The sequence below is a fragment of the Portunus trituberculatus genome, chromosome 21 (genome assembly GCF_017591435.1).
Source record: "Portunus trituberculatus isolate SZX2019 chromosome 21, ASM1759143v1, whole genome shotgun sequence".
Classification (NCBI taxonomy): Eukaryota; Metazoa; Arthropoda; class Malacostraca; order Decapoda; family Portunidae; genus Portunus; species Portunus trituberculatus.
This window is the reverse complement of record NC_059275.1, coordinates 9635594-9649966: the sequence shown is the minus strand read 5'-3', so window position 1 is coordinate 9649966 and position 14373 is coordinate 9635594. Positions and strand designations below refer to the sequence as shown.

Below are 14373 nucleotides of genomic sequence, written 5' to 3'. Positions count from 1 at the left end.
CCCTTGATACAAGGAGTTTAGGGGAAAACTTATCTTTCAGCAGTAGTGATAGATGTGCTCTCTCCACTCACCATCACTGTTCAAACTTCAATGTATTTTTGGGGGAGTGTTTATCTTGAGATGAAGGTGATAACCCTAACAGTGCCACCTGTGGTCCTCTCGATGGCCCACAATGCCATCACTACTACACAACTGCCCGTTCCCAGCAGCTCTTTTAGCAGCAAGATGTCCAAGTGTTATGCCCCTTCATTAGGGTGATAGGTGAGTTGCTCCTCTCTGTGTTACTCTGTGAGGCTTCCCTCACTTTATCAGTGACAATGAGAACACCCGCACAGTCTAAATAAATATCTTATGAGGAGTTTTGTGTCAATGCTAATTTAATTAGAATAAGGAAGAGCAAGTTACCATTTTGTGCAATGTGATGTTTACATTCAAAGGTCACTTGGCACTACAGTAAGTGTATTTGTAAAACCAGAAGCACATCCTGCTGATATGATGACCACAGCTGCCTAGTATATGAGATTATGAGAAAACAAAACACATCGACACAACTTACTTGTAGTTTCGAAGGTCTTCTGAAGTAATGATGCCTCCAAATTTCTGAATGTCATCTGCCAGTTTATTAGCTAACTGGCCGGTGTACAAGCCATCTGGGTCTTCTTGTAAAATCCTCAAAGTCTTAGCAAGCTGTGGTCTCTTCAAAATATCATTTTCTTTGTATACATCATTGGTTTCAGGGTTGATGAAGACACTGGAAGTAAAAAGTAAGACATTCAGAAATATTTCAAATATAATTTTCCATAAAATACAAAATAAAAACCAATAATTTCTTATTTAAACAAACTATCTGCAGTGGCAGATCCAGGATAAAAATGGGGGGAAAGAAGAGTGAACCTGGTGGGGGCTCCAGTCCCCTCAGCACCCCCTTCCCTGGATCTGCCACTGCTACTAATACACCATCTCCACATCTGAAAACACCAGAAAAACACTAGAAATTAGGGGAAATATTATCTTCTGAACTCTTTCTTGTTTGCCATCCTCCTCCCCACTCCTGCTACCACTATTAGTACACTACAAGTACACTCTGACACCTTGAGAACCTTATACATTACGCTAATTATGACGAAGAGAGCCTGGCACCAGCTTTCATCCTGGCTCCTCTTCCTCCTCTTCCATTTCTCCTTCCTTCCTCCCCTTCCCACTCCTGCTACCACTACTAATGCACACCTGTCCCTAGAAACACTCCCAGATACAGGTAACTCGATTTACGCAATAGATGCGTTCCAAGAGGCATCACGTATATCAAAATTCGCATAAAACAAAATTGTAATTCTCATAAGAAACAATAGATAATAGGGGGGATGCAGGATGTGGTCCAAAAAAATTTGTACAAAATACTCTATTTATTGGACTAAATTAACATGTTTTTATTATTTACCATTCTAAATACTAGAAGTGTATTTAAAGTAAAAGGAAAAGCAAGAAATAATAAGAGAAAGCAAAAAATAATAAGAGAAAACAACAAAACAAAGAATACATAAACACAACACTCACTGTGTCACTGCCTTTACCACTCACACCACAGTCAGTCACCATCTTCCTCTGAGCTTTTTCACTTTATGAAAAATCCACTTATCAAAAATAACCCCACAGTATAAAAGTAAACACTAGCAAAAAAAAAGTGCAGGACGCCAATGTTTTCACCCCTCACAAGCACTCGCCGTTGCTGTCCACTCTCTGACGCGCAGTTTGAAACTGTGTCTGGCGCTCAGTTTGAAAATGTGGTTGGGCCAAATCACATATAAGCAAACCGATCGCGCAAATTTAATTAATTATAATATTTTTTCGGTCACGTATTAACAAAAACACGTAAATTAAACACACATAAATCAAGAGTTACCTGTATCTTGAAAACCTTGTATATTACACTAAATATGACGGAGAGAGCCTGGCACCTTGTACATTACGCCTGGCCACGACATCAACTAAGAGCCTGTTCTTCACTGTGCTAAATGTTCTTAATAAACAATTTCTTTCATCTTAGGTGCATTTTCAGGTTATTCCCAGTGCTTTTTGCACATAACTTGTCTTTTCTTCACAACAGAGAGAATGTGGGATAAATTGTTAAATATTACACACTATCAAGGCATTGCCAACTCAATATGAAGGAAATACTACTCCAATAATCGAGGACTCTTCCCTCACACCCTGCCAACACCACAGCTCACGTAACACTGACTGCTGAGGAATGGATGAGTGGCAAGTCAGGACAGTGTTATCAATCAAAACAAAGGATCCACATCTGTTCTCTCAATCATTAAAATTTCATATACAAACTTGAATACTAAACCAGCCATCATAGATTGACAATACCCAAGAGAGAAAAAGCTCATGGAAATAAAAAATCAAGGCACCATAAATTATTGTACTGTATCTCTATTAAGATTGTTGTACTTGGATTACATTATTGTTCTATATAACTATAGGCTACCTATTACCTTGTATATACACCCCTGCTCATAATAAACACAAATTTGGGGGGGCTTCAACCCATTCAGCCGTCCACCCCTCATGGATCCGCCACTGAATATCTGAACAACAATATATTTCTGGAGTATGACCACAGGCATCTTATGGCCTATATTCAAAATCCAAAACCATAAAGTGGAGGGCAAAACCAGAAAATAACAACAAATACAGACTCCAAGTGAAGGTCAGTTACAAACCTCATGCTTGGCTCACTCATTATATCAATGCGGTTGAACTTGAGTGCCCTGGCCATGTGCCAGTTGACAAGATGTCCCTCCTCACACAGCTTTATGGTGGGCTCCAGGAGATCACGCCAAGGAAGTCGCCCTCCAAATCTTGTGTATAATTCTCGGTAGCCCCGCAGTTCTCCTGGGACAGCCACAGCTAAACCACCTGAATACAAGGCAAATTAAAGGAAACCTTTCATAACTAACTGATATCTTACTTTATGACTAATTAAAACATTAAATCAGTAAACCACTTCTACTTATCAAAACACATGATAAGACAGCAAATTTAAAATAAATGTTATCTATCACAGTAAAAGATTTTGTCTTTGACACACTGTTAGCATAAAAGTAATGAATAAAATGAGTTTCCTTGTCAAGAATTACATGTAAACAATCTAGACAAGCTCTCACTCACACAAGCACTTGCCTTCCCATTAAAAGCTTTCATTCAGGCCCAGTTCTATGGGGGTGCATAAGCATGCATTGCACCCTCATTTTGTGTATCTGCAGGCTCACTTCAAAAAGGCATAAAAAAATTTTTTTTTTTAAATCTCTATCCAATAAGGGTCATGTGCCCCGTGGCGATGTCAGTGTACCACTACCCTGGATGTGCATACACAGAAGACAGTCTCTGTCCAATAATGGTCATGTGCTCCCTGGTGGTGTTAGTGTACCACTACCCTGGAAGTGCCTACACAAAAGACTGTCTCCACTCCCATCAAATGTGCACCTTTTGCTGTGCAGCAGTTTCTGCCAGACTAAATGGACCACACAGGTTATATTTATTTTTGTCATTCATTTTTCTATGTTTAATATTGGGGTGGAAAACATTTGTTGATGGATGATCTGATGGGTGATTTAGCCCAGACTAAATGTAGCATTTTCTTTGTTCTGGTACAATATTGTTGCAATAAAGTACTTGAACTACACTTTAAATAATCGTGTTTGGCCAGTATCATTCCACTTGAAATTATGGGAAAATGCATAATTTAGTGTTGAATAACGTGCAAGACATGTGCACCCTCTGATCTGAGATGCACCCATTGTCATAATTTTCTTGAACCAGCTGCCTTCATTCCTTGTAACAGCCATCCTCTAGCATCTCAATACTTCCACCAGTCTATTTCATCAAGATTCCTCAAGCACAGTTAAGAGAAAGCAGAAAGCATTGTGCAGAACAACTGAGAGAAGGGGAGGCATACAATTAGTAGGATAAAAACAGCAGGAAGTATGACAATAATGGTAGAAAATAGCAAGAGCTGCAACATTACAGTGATGAGAGAAATGCTGAAGACAGTCAATTAAAGAAGGGAAGCTGAAAAAAAATTAAACACTTTTGATTTCATCCTCCCTAAAAGAGCAACACGAGTGGAACACACACACACACACAAGAGGTGTGTTGGGAGGACTGGTCAATGGAAGGATCAGAGACAACATGGGGAAATACACTATTGACACTGGCAATGGAAAATGTGTTAACTCAGTGGGTCAAAGAAGATACTAGGTTTGGAGGAGAGGGAGCATCGTCAAGACTGGACTTGGTCTTTAGTACAGAGCCAATGGTCATTGAGGAGATGAGGGTGGAGTGCCCTTTAGCAAAGAGTGATCATGCAGTTTTGGAGTTCAAGGTGATAGACGAAGAGAAATCTAGAAGAAATGAAGAATATAAAGTGGGAAGATGGAATTATGCCAAGACAGATTTTGGAAACCTAAAGAAATTCTTTCAAGAGACAAATTGGATGAAATTCAAGAGTGCTAAGGAGCAAATGAAAAGTGGAAGGAATTTATAAAAATATACAAAGAAGGTGAGAAAAATTTGTACCAATAAGACAACATAGAGAAGTTGGAAAGCAGGACTGGTTTAACGATAGATGTGAAAAGGCTAGAACAAGAAAAGAGGATGCATGGAAGAGGTGGAGAAGGAAAAGACGGATTAAGCAGTGGGAAAGTTACAAAAGAGCAAGAAATGAATATGTGTTGATTAGAAGAGAAGAAAGAAAGAAACAAGAAAAGGATATAATTGATAAATGTAAAGACCAACCAAGGCTTTTTACAGACATGTGAACAACAACATCAAAAATAGAGAAAGTATTGAAAGTTTAGAAGTAAATGGAGTATACAGTGAAGATCCCAGGGAAATGGCAGAGGCTATGAATGGATGCTTTCGGAAGGTATTCACAAAGGAGACTGCTTTTGACAAACCACTGGTAATGGAACAGAAAGGGATTATGAAGGAGTTTCAAGTAACTGTGGAGGAGATCAAGAACATGATGGGGAGTTTAGAAGTGAGAAAAGCTGTGGGACCTGATGGGGTATCAGGATGGATTTTAAGAGAATGCAGGGAGCAATTGGCAGAAAAAGTTTGTGAAGTAATTGATGCCTCATTAAGGGAAGGCGTAGTGCCCCAAGACTGGAAAAGAGCTAACATTGTCCCAATCTATAAATCAGGTAACAAGAGAGACCCATTGAACTATAGACCAGTGTCACTTACAAGTGTGGTAGCTAAGATGTGTGAGAGGGTGGTGAAGACTAGATGGACAGACTTCTTGGAGAAAAATGACATACTTTGTGAGTGTCAATTTGGTTTTAGGAAAGGGCGTTCATGCACGACAAACCTGATATGTTACTATTCGAGGGTGATAGATGTAATACAGGAAAGAGATGGTTGGGCTGATGGAATATATCTGGATTTAAAAAAGGCCTTTGATAAGGTACCACACCAGAGACTGATCTGGAAACTTGAAATGGTAGGAGGAGTGCATGGCAGTTTACTAAAATGGATGGAAGACTTTTGGTAGGAAGAGAAATGAGAACAATAATTAAGGACAGACCATCAGAATGGGGATTGGTGGAGAGTGGAGTTCCACAGGGATCAGTGTTGGCACCAGTAATGTTCGCAGTCTACATAAATGACATGGTGGATGGGGTGTCCAGTTATGTGAGCCTATTTGCAGACGATGCAAAATTGTTAGAAAAGTGAGATGTGACAAAGATTGCGAACTACTCCAGGAAGACTTGGACAGAATATGGAAATGGAGCTGTACATGGCAAATGGAGTTCAACACGACAAAATGCAAGAAAATAGAGTTTGGCAAGAGTGAAAGAAGAATCAGGAGTATGTACAAGATAGGAAATGAAGACATAAAACCAGTCATGAAGAAAAAGACCTTGGGGTGACAATTACCAATGACCTATCGCCAGAGAGACATATAAACAAAATAATTGGAGAAGTATTGAACTTATTGAGGAACATAAGAGTGGCGTACACACACACACACTTACTAAGGAAGATCTGATAGTGAAGGAGGTGAACTATAGTAAGAGAAATGAGGAAGTGATAAGTATGCTTATAACAGATGGCAAGAGGGACATTAATATTATAACAGTATACATACCACCCAGAACCAGTGCTTGGGAATATGAACAGTATAAAATGGTGATGAGAAATACTCTAGACAGAATGAAGCAAGAACTCATCAGAAAGGATAGAGTGATGATAGTTGGAGACTTTAATTGCAAAGAAATAGTGTGGGAAGACTACGAAGTGGTGAACGGTGGTGAGTGGGCAGAGGAATTGTTGAAGGTAGCAACAAATAACTTGATGATCACCAACAAGGTGCAGGGGACAAGATGTTGCAGCAAGGTTGGATTTGGTATTTACCAGGGGCATCTCTCTAAAAGAGGAAATTGAACATGAATGTCCCTTGGGGAAAAGCGATCATGATGTCCTAAGCTTTGAGCTGGATACGGAATTAAGCACGAATGAGATTGTGGAACGCAGGGAGGAAAAATTAAATTATATTATGGCAAATTATAACCATATAAGGGAGTTCTTTAATGAAACTGACTGGTCCGTGGTATACCAGGAAAGGGATATACAATTGAAATACGATAAATTTATGGATTTGTATAACTCTGCTGTGAAAAAGTTTGTGCCATATCACAGAAAGAGGACTTTAAATAATAAACAGTGGTTTAATAGAAATTGTGAAGAAGCAAAACAGAACAAAGAAAAGGCATGGAAGAAACTTAAGAAAAACAGTGATGTATTATCAAGAGAAGTTTACAAAACAGCAAGGAATAGATATGTTGAGGTAAGGAGAAAAACACAGAAGGAATATGAACAGAGGGTGGTGGAAAACTGTGATAGTGACCCAAAAATGTTTTACAAATTCATAAATGGAAAACTAAATATAAGGGAGGCAATAGAAAAGGTAAAAAATGGGGAAGAAGTATATGAGGATGCTGGAGATATGGCTGAAATTTTGAACGACAACTTTTGCAAAGTGTTTACAAAGGAGGAGCATTTTATGGGAGGAAGGCCTACGGAAATAAAGCAAATGCAAGACATCATGGTTACTAAGGAAGATTTAAGGATAATTATAAGCAATCTGGATATTAATAAATCAATGGGGCCTGATGGCATATCTGGGAGGTTGCTAAATGAATGTAAGGATCAATTGTTGAACCCCGTATTTGATATTGTGGAAACCTCAGTACGAACAGGATTAGTCCCGAAAGAGTGGAAAAGAGCTGACATTGTGCCTATATATAAGAATGGTAGTAGAATGGAACCGCTAAATTAAAGACTAGTATATTGTGCAAGGTATGTGAAGAAGTAATTAAAGCTAAGTGGAGTGAGTATCTAGAAAGTGAAATCATTCTGAGTGAAAGACAGTTTGGTTTCAGAAAAGGAAGATAGTGTGTATCCAATTTATGATGTTTTTATTCAAGAGTGACTGACATACTACAACATAGAGAGGGATGGGTGGATGCTATCTACCTGGACTTGAGAAAGGCCTTTGATAAAGTACCACACAATAGACTGATGTTGGAAACTAAAGAAGATTGGAGGAGTAAATGATAAACTAGCAAAATGGATGGAAAATTACTTAATGGGAAGAGAAATGAGAACAGTGGTGAGAGGAAGGAAGTCCGAGTGGAAGAAGGTAACCAGTGGAGTTCCACAAGGGTCAGTGCTGGGTCCCATCATGTTTTTGATTTATGTTAATGATATGCCAGTAGGAATTGACAGTTACATGAACATGTTTGCGGACGATACTAAAATTATGAGGAGAGTAAAGAATGTGGAAGATTGTAACAAGTTACAGGAAGATCTTGATAAAATATATGAGTGGAGTAAGGAGTGGCAGATGGAATTTAATATAGACAAGACCCATGTTATGAAAATGGGAAGAAGTAGATACAGACCAAACAGGGATTACAGGCTGGGTGATGAGAAAATTAAAGAGACCAATGAGGAGAAAGACTTAGGAGTAACCGTGCAAAACACCTTGTCACCGGAGAAACACATTAACAAGATTTTTTGGAAAACATATAACATGCTTCAAAATATTGGCCTTGCATTCCACTACCTAGATGAAGGAATGATGAAGAAGATATTATGTACCTTAATAAGACCCCAGTTAGAATATGCAGCTTGTGTCTGGTCACCGCATATGAAGAAAAATGTGAAGAAGGTGGAAAGGGTACAGAGGCTGGCAACAAGGATGGTACCAGGACTCAGGGAGTTAGACTATGAGGAAAGACTGAGGAAGCTGGGGCTGACCACATTAGAAGAGAGAAGAACAAGAGGAGACATGATAACTATGTATAAATTAGTGAACAAGATTGACATACTGGACAGAGAGTTGATAAAGGTGACCACAAGTAATCATCTCTGAGGACATGGAAAAAAGCTAATAAAAGACATCTGTCTAAATGATGTGAGAAAATACAGTTTTCCGCATCGTAGCATTGATAAGTGGAATAAACTGAACAGTGATGTCGTTGACGCGGTGTGTGTCAATCAGATGAAAGAGAGATATGACAGGAATAGACAAGGAGACAGGTCACAGAGAGCTTAGCTCGGGCCCTGTAATACACAAATAGGTAAATACAAATAGGTAAATACACACACACACACCGCGTAGTGTAGTGGTTAGCACGCTCGACTCACAATCGAGAGGGTCCGGGTTCGAGTCCCGGAAAGTGGCGAGGCAAATGGGCAAGCCTCTTAATGTGTAGCCCCTGTTCACCTAGCAGTAAATATGTACGGGATGTAACTCAAGGAGTTGTGGACTTGCTTTCCGGTGTGTGGAGTGTGGTGTGGTCTCAGTCCTATCCGGTGATCAGTCACTACAAGCTCTGAGCTCTTTCCGTAGGGGAAAGACTGGCTGGGTGACCAGCAGACAACTGTAGTGAATAACACACACACACACACGGGAGCCATCGTCCAGGACAGACGTGTCTGAGCTGCTCACAGAGAGTGCTACAAAAGGACTGGACCCAGGCCTAGACCTATATACAGGGGGAGGGGAGGCCATAGTGTTCTCCTGTCTCCAAATGAAATAAGTGTTAGATTACGTATAACCAAGGAATAGATAAAGAGAGAGATATGGAACCAAGTAGCGCTGCCAGGCGCATGGAGGAACCAAAACATATGCCGGCCGAAAATCAACGTTATATAGAAACACTTATTGGTTTAAGAAAACTGACTGAAGATACTATGGATAAGGATTTCTTGGGTTTACAAGATGAACGAGGAAATACTAGGAGACTTGTAAATGTAGAGAGAGAATTAAGATATTTGAAGGAGGCGATGTCCAGTCTCATGGACAAACATGACCGACTGGTATCAGAAAACACAACCTTGAAATTGAGAATAACTGAATGTGAAAAGGTCAGTGGAATAAACCAAGAATTAAAAGAAGAGATTTTAGAAATAAGGAAGCAAAATGACGCTCTAAAAACCACATGCCAGAACTTGCCGGATAAAGTGCAGCAAGGGGTTACAGACAGGATAGAAGGTGGTCTAGGCGAAAACAAATTGAAAGAACTAAGAAATGAATGGAAACAAGAACAAGAGGAGGAAAAAGTCAAATTTTCAGAAGTGGTAAAGAGACAAATTCAGGGGAAACAAAAGATGCTGTAATCGAAGTTATCAAAGAAAAGGAAAGTATAGTGCAGGATGCAGTGGACAAGAAAAAAAGCTTCGTGATCTACGGGATGAGAGAAAGGAAAAATCAAAATAAATTCACAAGAGAATGTGAAGAAAGGGAAATGGCCAAAACAGTTATCAAAAGGTTACAAGACAGCACACAAGAATTTGACCAGGAGGTGGAGGAAGTGGTTAGGCTGGGAAGGTACACTGAAGGGCGGTAAGAGACCAATGAAGGTGAAAATGAGATTTCAAGTGGCTGTAGAAGAAATAATGGCTAGAAAAGGGAAGTTAGCCAATGATGTCAATCACAAGGAAATATGGATAAAAAAAGATATGAACTTAGAGAAAAGGGAAAAGGAGAAAGTGCTAAGAAGTGAGGCTAAGGAAAAAAAAGAAAAAAGGACAGAGATAGAGAAGAAGAATTTTTACTGAAGGGTTCTGGATATGAGACTAAAGAAGTGGTACTTAAGGAAAAAAAGAGGAGGTCGTGGAGGAGGTAATAAATTAAGAGTCACTTATACTAACATAGATGGTTTGTTATCAAGTATATTGGAAGTTCGGGATTATTTCAAAGAGAAAAAGCCAGATGTAATGTATATCACTGAAACAAAACTGAAGAATGTGATACATGTCAACTTTAAAGAGGAAGGATATAATACCTGGAGGAGGGATAGGAAGGATAAATGGGGAGGAGGAGTGCTAATAATGGTTCGTGATAACATTTGTGTGCAATATGGAGAGGACAAAGTGGAGGCATTGGGAGTAACAATCAGAACAGAAGATTTGAAGAAGAGAAAAATTATAGTTACATATGTTCCACCAAAGACTAATACATGGGGATCAGAAGAGTATAAAGATATGCAAAGAGAGACGATAAAGTATCTGGATAACATGATAAGAAGAGATAGAAGAATACTCTTAGTTGGAGACTTTTAACTGTAAAAAAATAAACTGGGGAGAGATGGAAGTAATGGACAATGCTGGGCAGTGGAGTGAGAAAGTGTTACAGATGACTATGGTTAATACAATGGACCAGTGGGTAGAAGAGTCAACAAGATACAGGGGGGAAGAGGAACCATCGTTACTTGACCTAGTCTTCATAAAAAACCTTAGTCCAAATGGGGAAAAGTGATCATGTGACATTAGAGATGCAAATGCAGGAGGTGGATGAGATAAGATACAGAGAGGACTATAAAGGAGAGAGATTAAATCATGCAAGAGCAGATTTTGATAAACTAAGGAGTTATTTTGCTGATATTGAGTGGAGTAATATTATGTGCAGGAAGACTGTACAAGAGAAATATGACATATTCTTACAGGAATACAATGAAGGAGTAAAAAAAAGTCTGTTCCTGTTTATAGAGTTCAGAAAAAAATACATACATGGTACAATGCTAGATGCTTACAAGCAAAAAAGGCAAAGGTTAAAGCGTGGAAGAAACTTTTAAAGCAGGGAAATTACTATAATAGTCGGCAGTACAAAGATACTAGAAATGAATATATTAGAGTAAGGAGAGAGGAAGAAAGTTTGAGAAGGATATAGTGGATAAAAGCAAGGATGAACCAAAACTTTTCTACAAGTTTATAAATGGCAAAACAAAGAATAAGGAAATAATTGAAAAATAATTAAAGAAGGAAAGGCATACCAAACACAGAAAGAAATGTGTGAAATAATGAATGAGAGCTTCAAAACAGTATTCACTGAAGAAGATGACTTCACAGAACCTAATAGGACATTGAATTGCCTAGGATTACAGGAAATCGCAGTTCATAAGAGGATATTGGAAGATTACTGGACAAGTTGGAAGTCAGGAAAGCAATGGGGCCAGATGGTGTATCAGGCTGGGTGTTAAAAGAATGTAAAGAGCAATTACTGAAGCCAATTTGGGAAATAATTAAAAGTTCAATAAATGAAGGGAAAGTTCCACTAGAGTGGAAGAGAGCCAATGTAATACCGATATTTAAAGAAGGAAAGGCAACTGAACCACTAAACTACAGACCAGTGTCACTTACAAGTGTCGTAGGGAAGTTATGTGAAATAATTATCAAAGAAAAATGGGTTAAATTTCTAGAAGAGGAGCAAGTCATATCGAAGACAATTTGGGTTTAGGACAGGGTGGTCATGTGTATCAAACTTATTAAGCTTCTACTCCAGGGTTATTGCAGGACTTGAAAACAGAGATGGATGGGTAGACACAGTATACCTGGACATTAAAAAGGCATTTGATAAAGTCCCTCACGGAAGACTTCTTTGGAAACTAGAGAACATAGGAGGACTGCGTGGAACCTTGCTCAAATGGACAAGAGATGATTTGAAGGATACAGAAATGAGAACTGTGATACATACTCATCTTGGAGTAAAGTAACTAGCGGGGTGCCACAAGGGTCAGTGTTAGCCCCTATTATGTTTCAAGTTTATGTAAATAACATTCACATTGGGGTAAACAGCTATATGAATTTATTCACTAATGATGCAAAGTTGCTAAAAGTTATCAAAACCAAAGAGGACTGTATACTGCTACAGGAAGACTTAAATAAGATCTATGAATGGAGCAAGAAGTGGAAATTGGAGTTTAATGCCAAGAAATGTCACATAATGGAACTAGGAAAGAGTAAGAGAAGACCAGTATGCAACTATCTGATGGGAGAGGAGCAAATAACAAAGACTAAAGAGGAAAAGGATCTTGGAGTGATCATACAAGAAAATCTGAGCCCTGATAAACACATAAATAAGATATTTGGACTATCATATAAGATGTTGACTAATATAAGAGTAGCATTTCATTACATGGATAAAGATATGATGAAAAAAATCATCACAAGCATGATACACCCAAGGTTGGAATATGCAGCAGTGGTATGGTCTCGGAGTTCTAAAAAAGATATGAGAAAACTGTAAAGGATACAGAAGATTGCTACAAAGATGGTGCCAGAATTAAAGGACCTCACATATGAAGAACGACTGAAGGAAATGGGACTGCCAACCTTACAAGATAGAAGAGAATGCGGGGACCTAATAACAATGTATAAGATAGTAAATGATATTGAAAAGATAGACAAAGAAGACCTGGTGCTGTTGGCAGAAGAGGATGGAAGGACAAGAGGACATGAAAAGAAGATCAGGATGAGGCAGTGTGTGAAGGATGTTGGAAAATACAGTTTTCTACACAGAACAATGGAAAAATGGAATGCATTGGATAATGGAATTGTTGCAACACATAGTGTGCATAACTTTAAAGAAAAATTAGATAAATGGAGATATGGAGACAGGACACTATGAGCCCCTGCGTAGTGTAGTGGTTAGCACACTCGACTCACAATCGAGAGGCCTGGGTTTGAGTCCCGGTAAGCGGCGAGGCAAATGGGCAAGCCTCTTAATGTGTGGCCCCTGTTCACCTAGCAGTAAATAGGTACGAGATGTAACTCGAGGGTTGTGGCCTCGCTTTCCCGGTTTGTGGAGTGTGTTGTGGTCTCAGTCCTACCCAAAGATCGGTCTATGAGCTCTGAGCTCGCTCCGTAATGGGAAAGACTGGCTGGGTGACCAGCAGGCGACCGAGGTGAATTACACACACACACATAATGTGTGGAGTCATGAATAGGTTGGTGGTACAGTGCAGATTCAGTCTTTCTCAAAATCATTCCTAGGTTTTTTTATTCCATCTATTTCTGTTTCAATATATTCCCTAGGCAGAGCAATAGTAATATATATAGCTCTATATAATGCTGATAATGTGTAAAGTGTATAAAATACTTGGCATGTAAATGTTTAGGTGTTCTCTTCTTTCTATGATGCACATGCACATTCAGCAACTTGGGCTAGGATAGGCCTGGAAGGAGTTGGCAGGGGACCTTGGACCCTTGCTGCTCTACATAGAGCGGTGGTATTCAATGTCTCCATTATACTATCTTACATTCTGCTAGCATAATAACGGTAGTCATACTGATGGCTCAAAAAGCCAAAATTTAAATAAGTAAATAAATAAATAAATAAAAACCTTAAAGAAACACTATAAATTAATAAATAAATAAAATAAATAACGGTTGAAGCAAATATATCAATAGAATGTTTAAATAGTTATAATAAAATTATTCAATTTTTCTCCAAACCTTCAAGCCAAATTACAAATGTTCAATATGTACAATTTATTTTGAAAAGCCATGCATTCATTTGAGTATAAGCTTGTTCATAGTGAAAAGTTTGTGTACATCTACTTACCCTTTAAACTTGCCTTCTTATGCTTCCACCAACCCTTTCTCCCTATGTATTAAGAATTGTCTATTAAAATGTGCATGATAATGCAAAACAAGGCAACTCAATATTCAAATTAAACAGACTGCCATTTAAGGAATAATGTGCACTTCAACATGTAACTTTAAAGTGTACTACAACAATATAGTGTATTGAAGTTCACCTTTCTCCATCAAGTGTCCATCTCCATGGTACATGTCTTCATAGGCTGCTGCTGGTGCCACCTCTCTGGCGTCAAGAGTGTATGCCTTGCCTGATGACCTCTCGTAATATGTCAGTAAGAAACCCCCACCAAGGCCCATCGACTGTGTGTTGATCACACCAACACAGAACAGCCCAGCAATGGCAGCATCTGCACCACTTCCATTCTTCCGCAAAATTTCACTATAATAAAAACAACAACAATAACAATAATAAAAATA

At 38.8% G+C, this 14373-nt stretch overlaps 1 protein-coding gene across 7 annotated transcripts in view; it reads right to left on the bottom strand.

Annotated features, from left to right (window-relative positions):
- LOC123506894 (scoloptoxin SSD14-like) overlaps positions 1-14373 on the bottom strand; it is a 42075-nt gene that overhangs the window by 7460 nt on the left and 20242 nt on the right. For 6 of the 7 annotated variants that reach the window (XM_045259269.1, XM_045259270.1, XM_045259272.1 and 3 more), the window contains exons 6-9: positions 14115-14335; positions 13919-13960; positions 2727-2922; positions 557-751 (exon numbers count right to left, since the gene is read on the bottom strand). In XM_045259269.1, the coding sequence (XP_045115204.1) occupies positions 557-751; positions 2727-2922; positions 13919-13960; positions 14115-14335 (654 nt within the window). The remainder of the gene's footprint in view (positions 1-556; positions 752-2726; positions 2923-13918; positions 13961-14114; positions 14336-14373) is intronic. The other variant, XM_045259274.1, reaches the window with a different exon arrangement.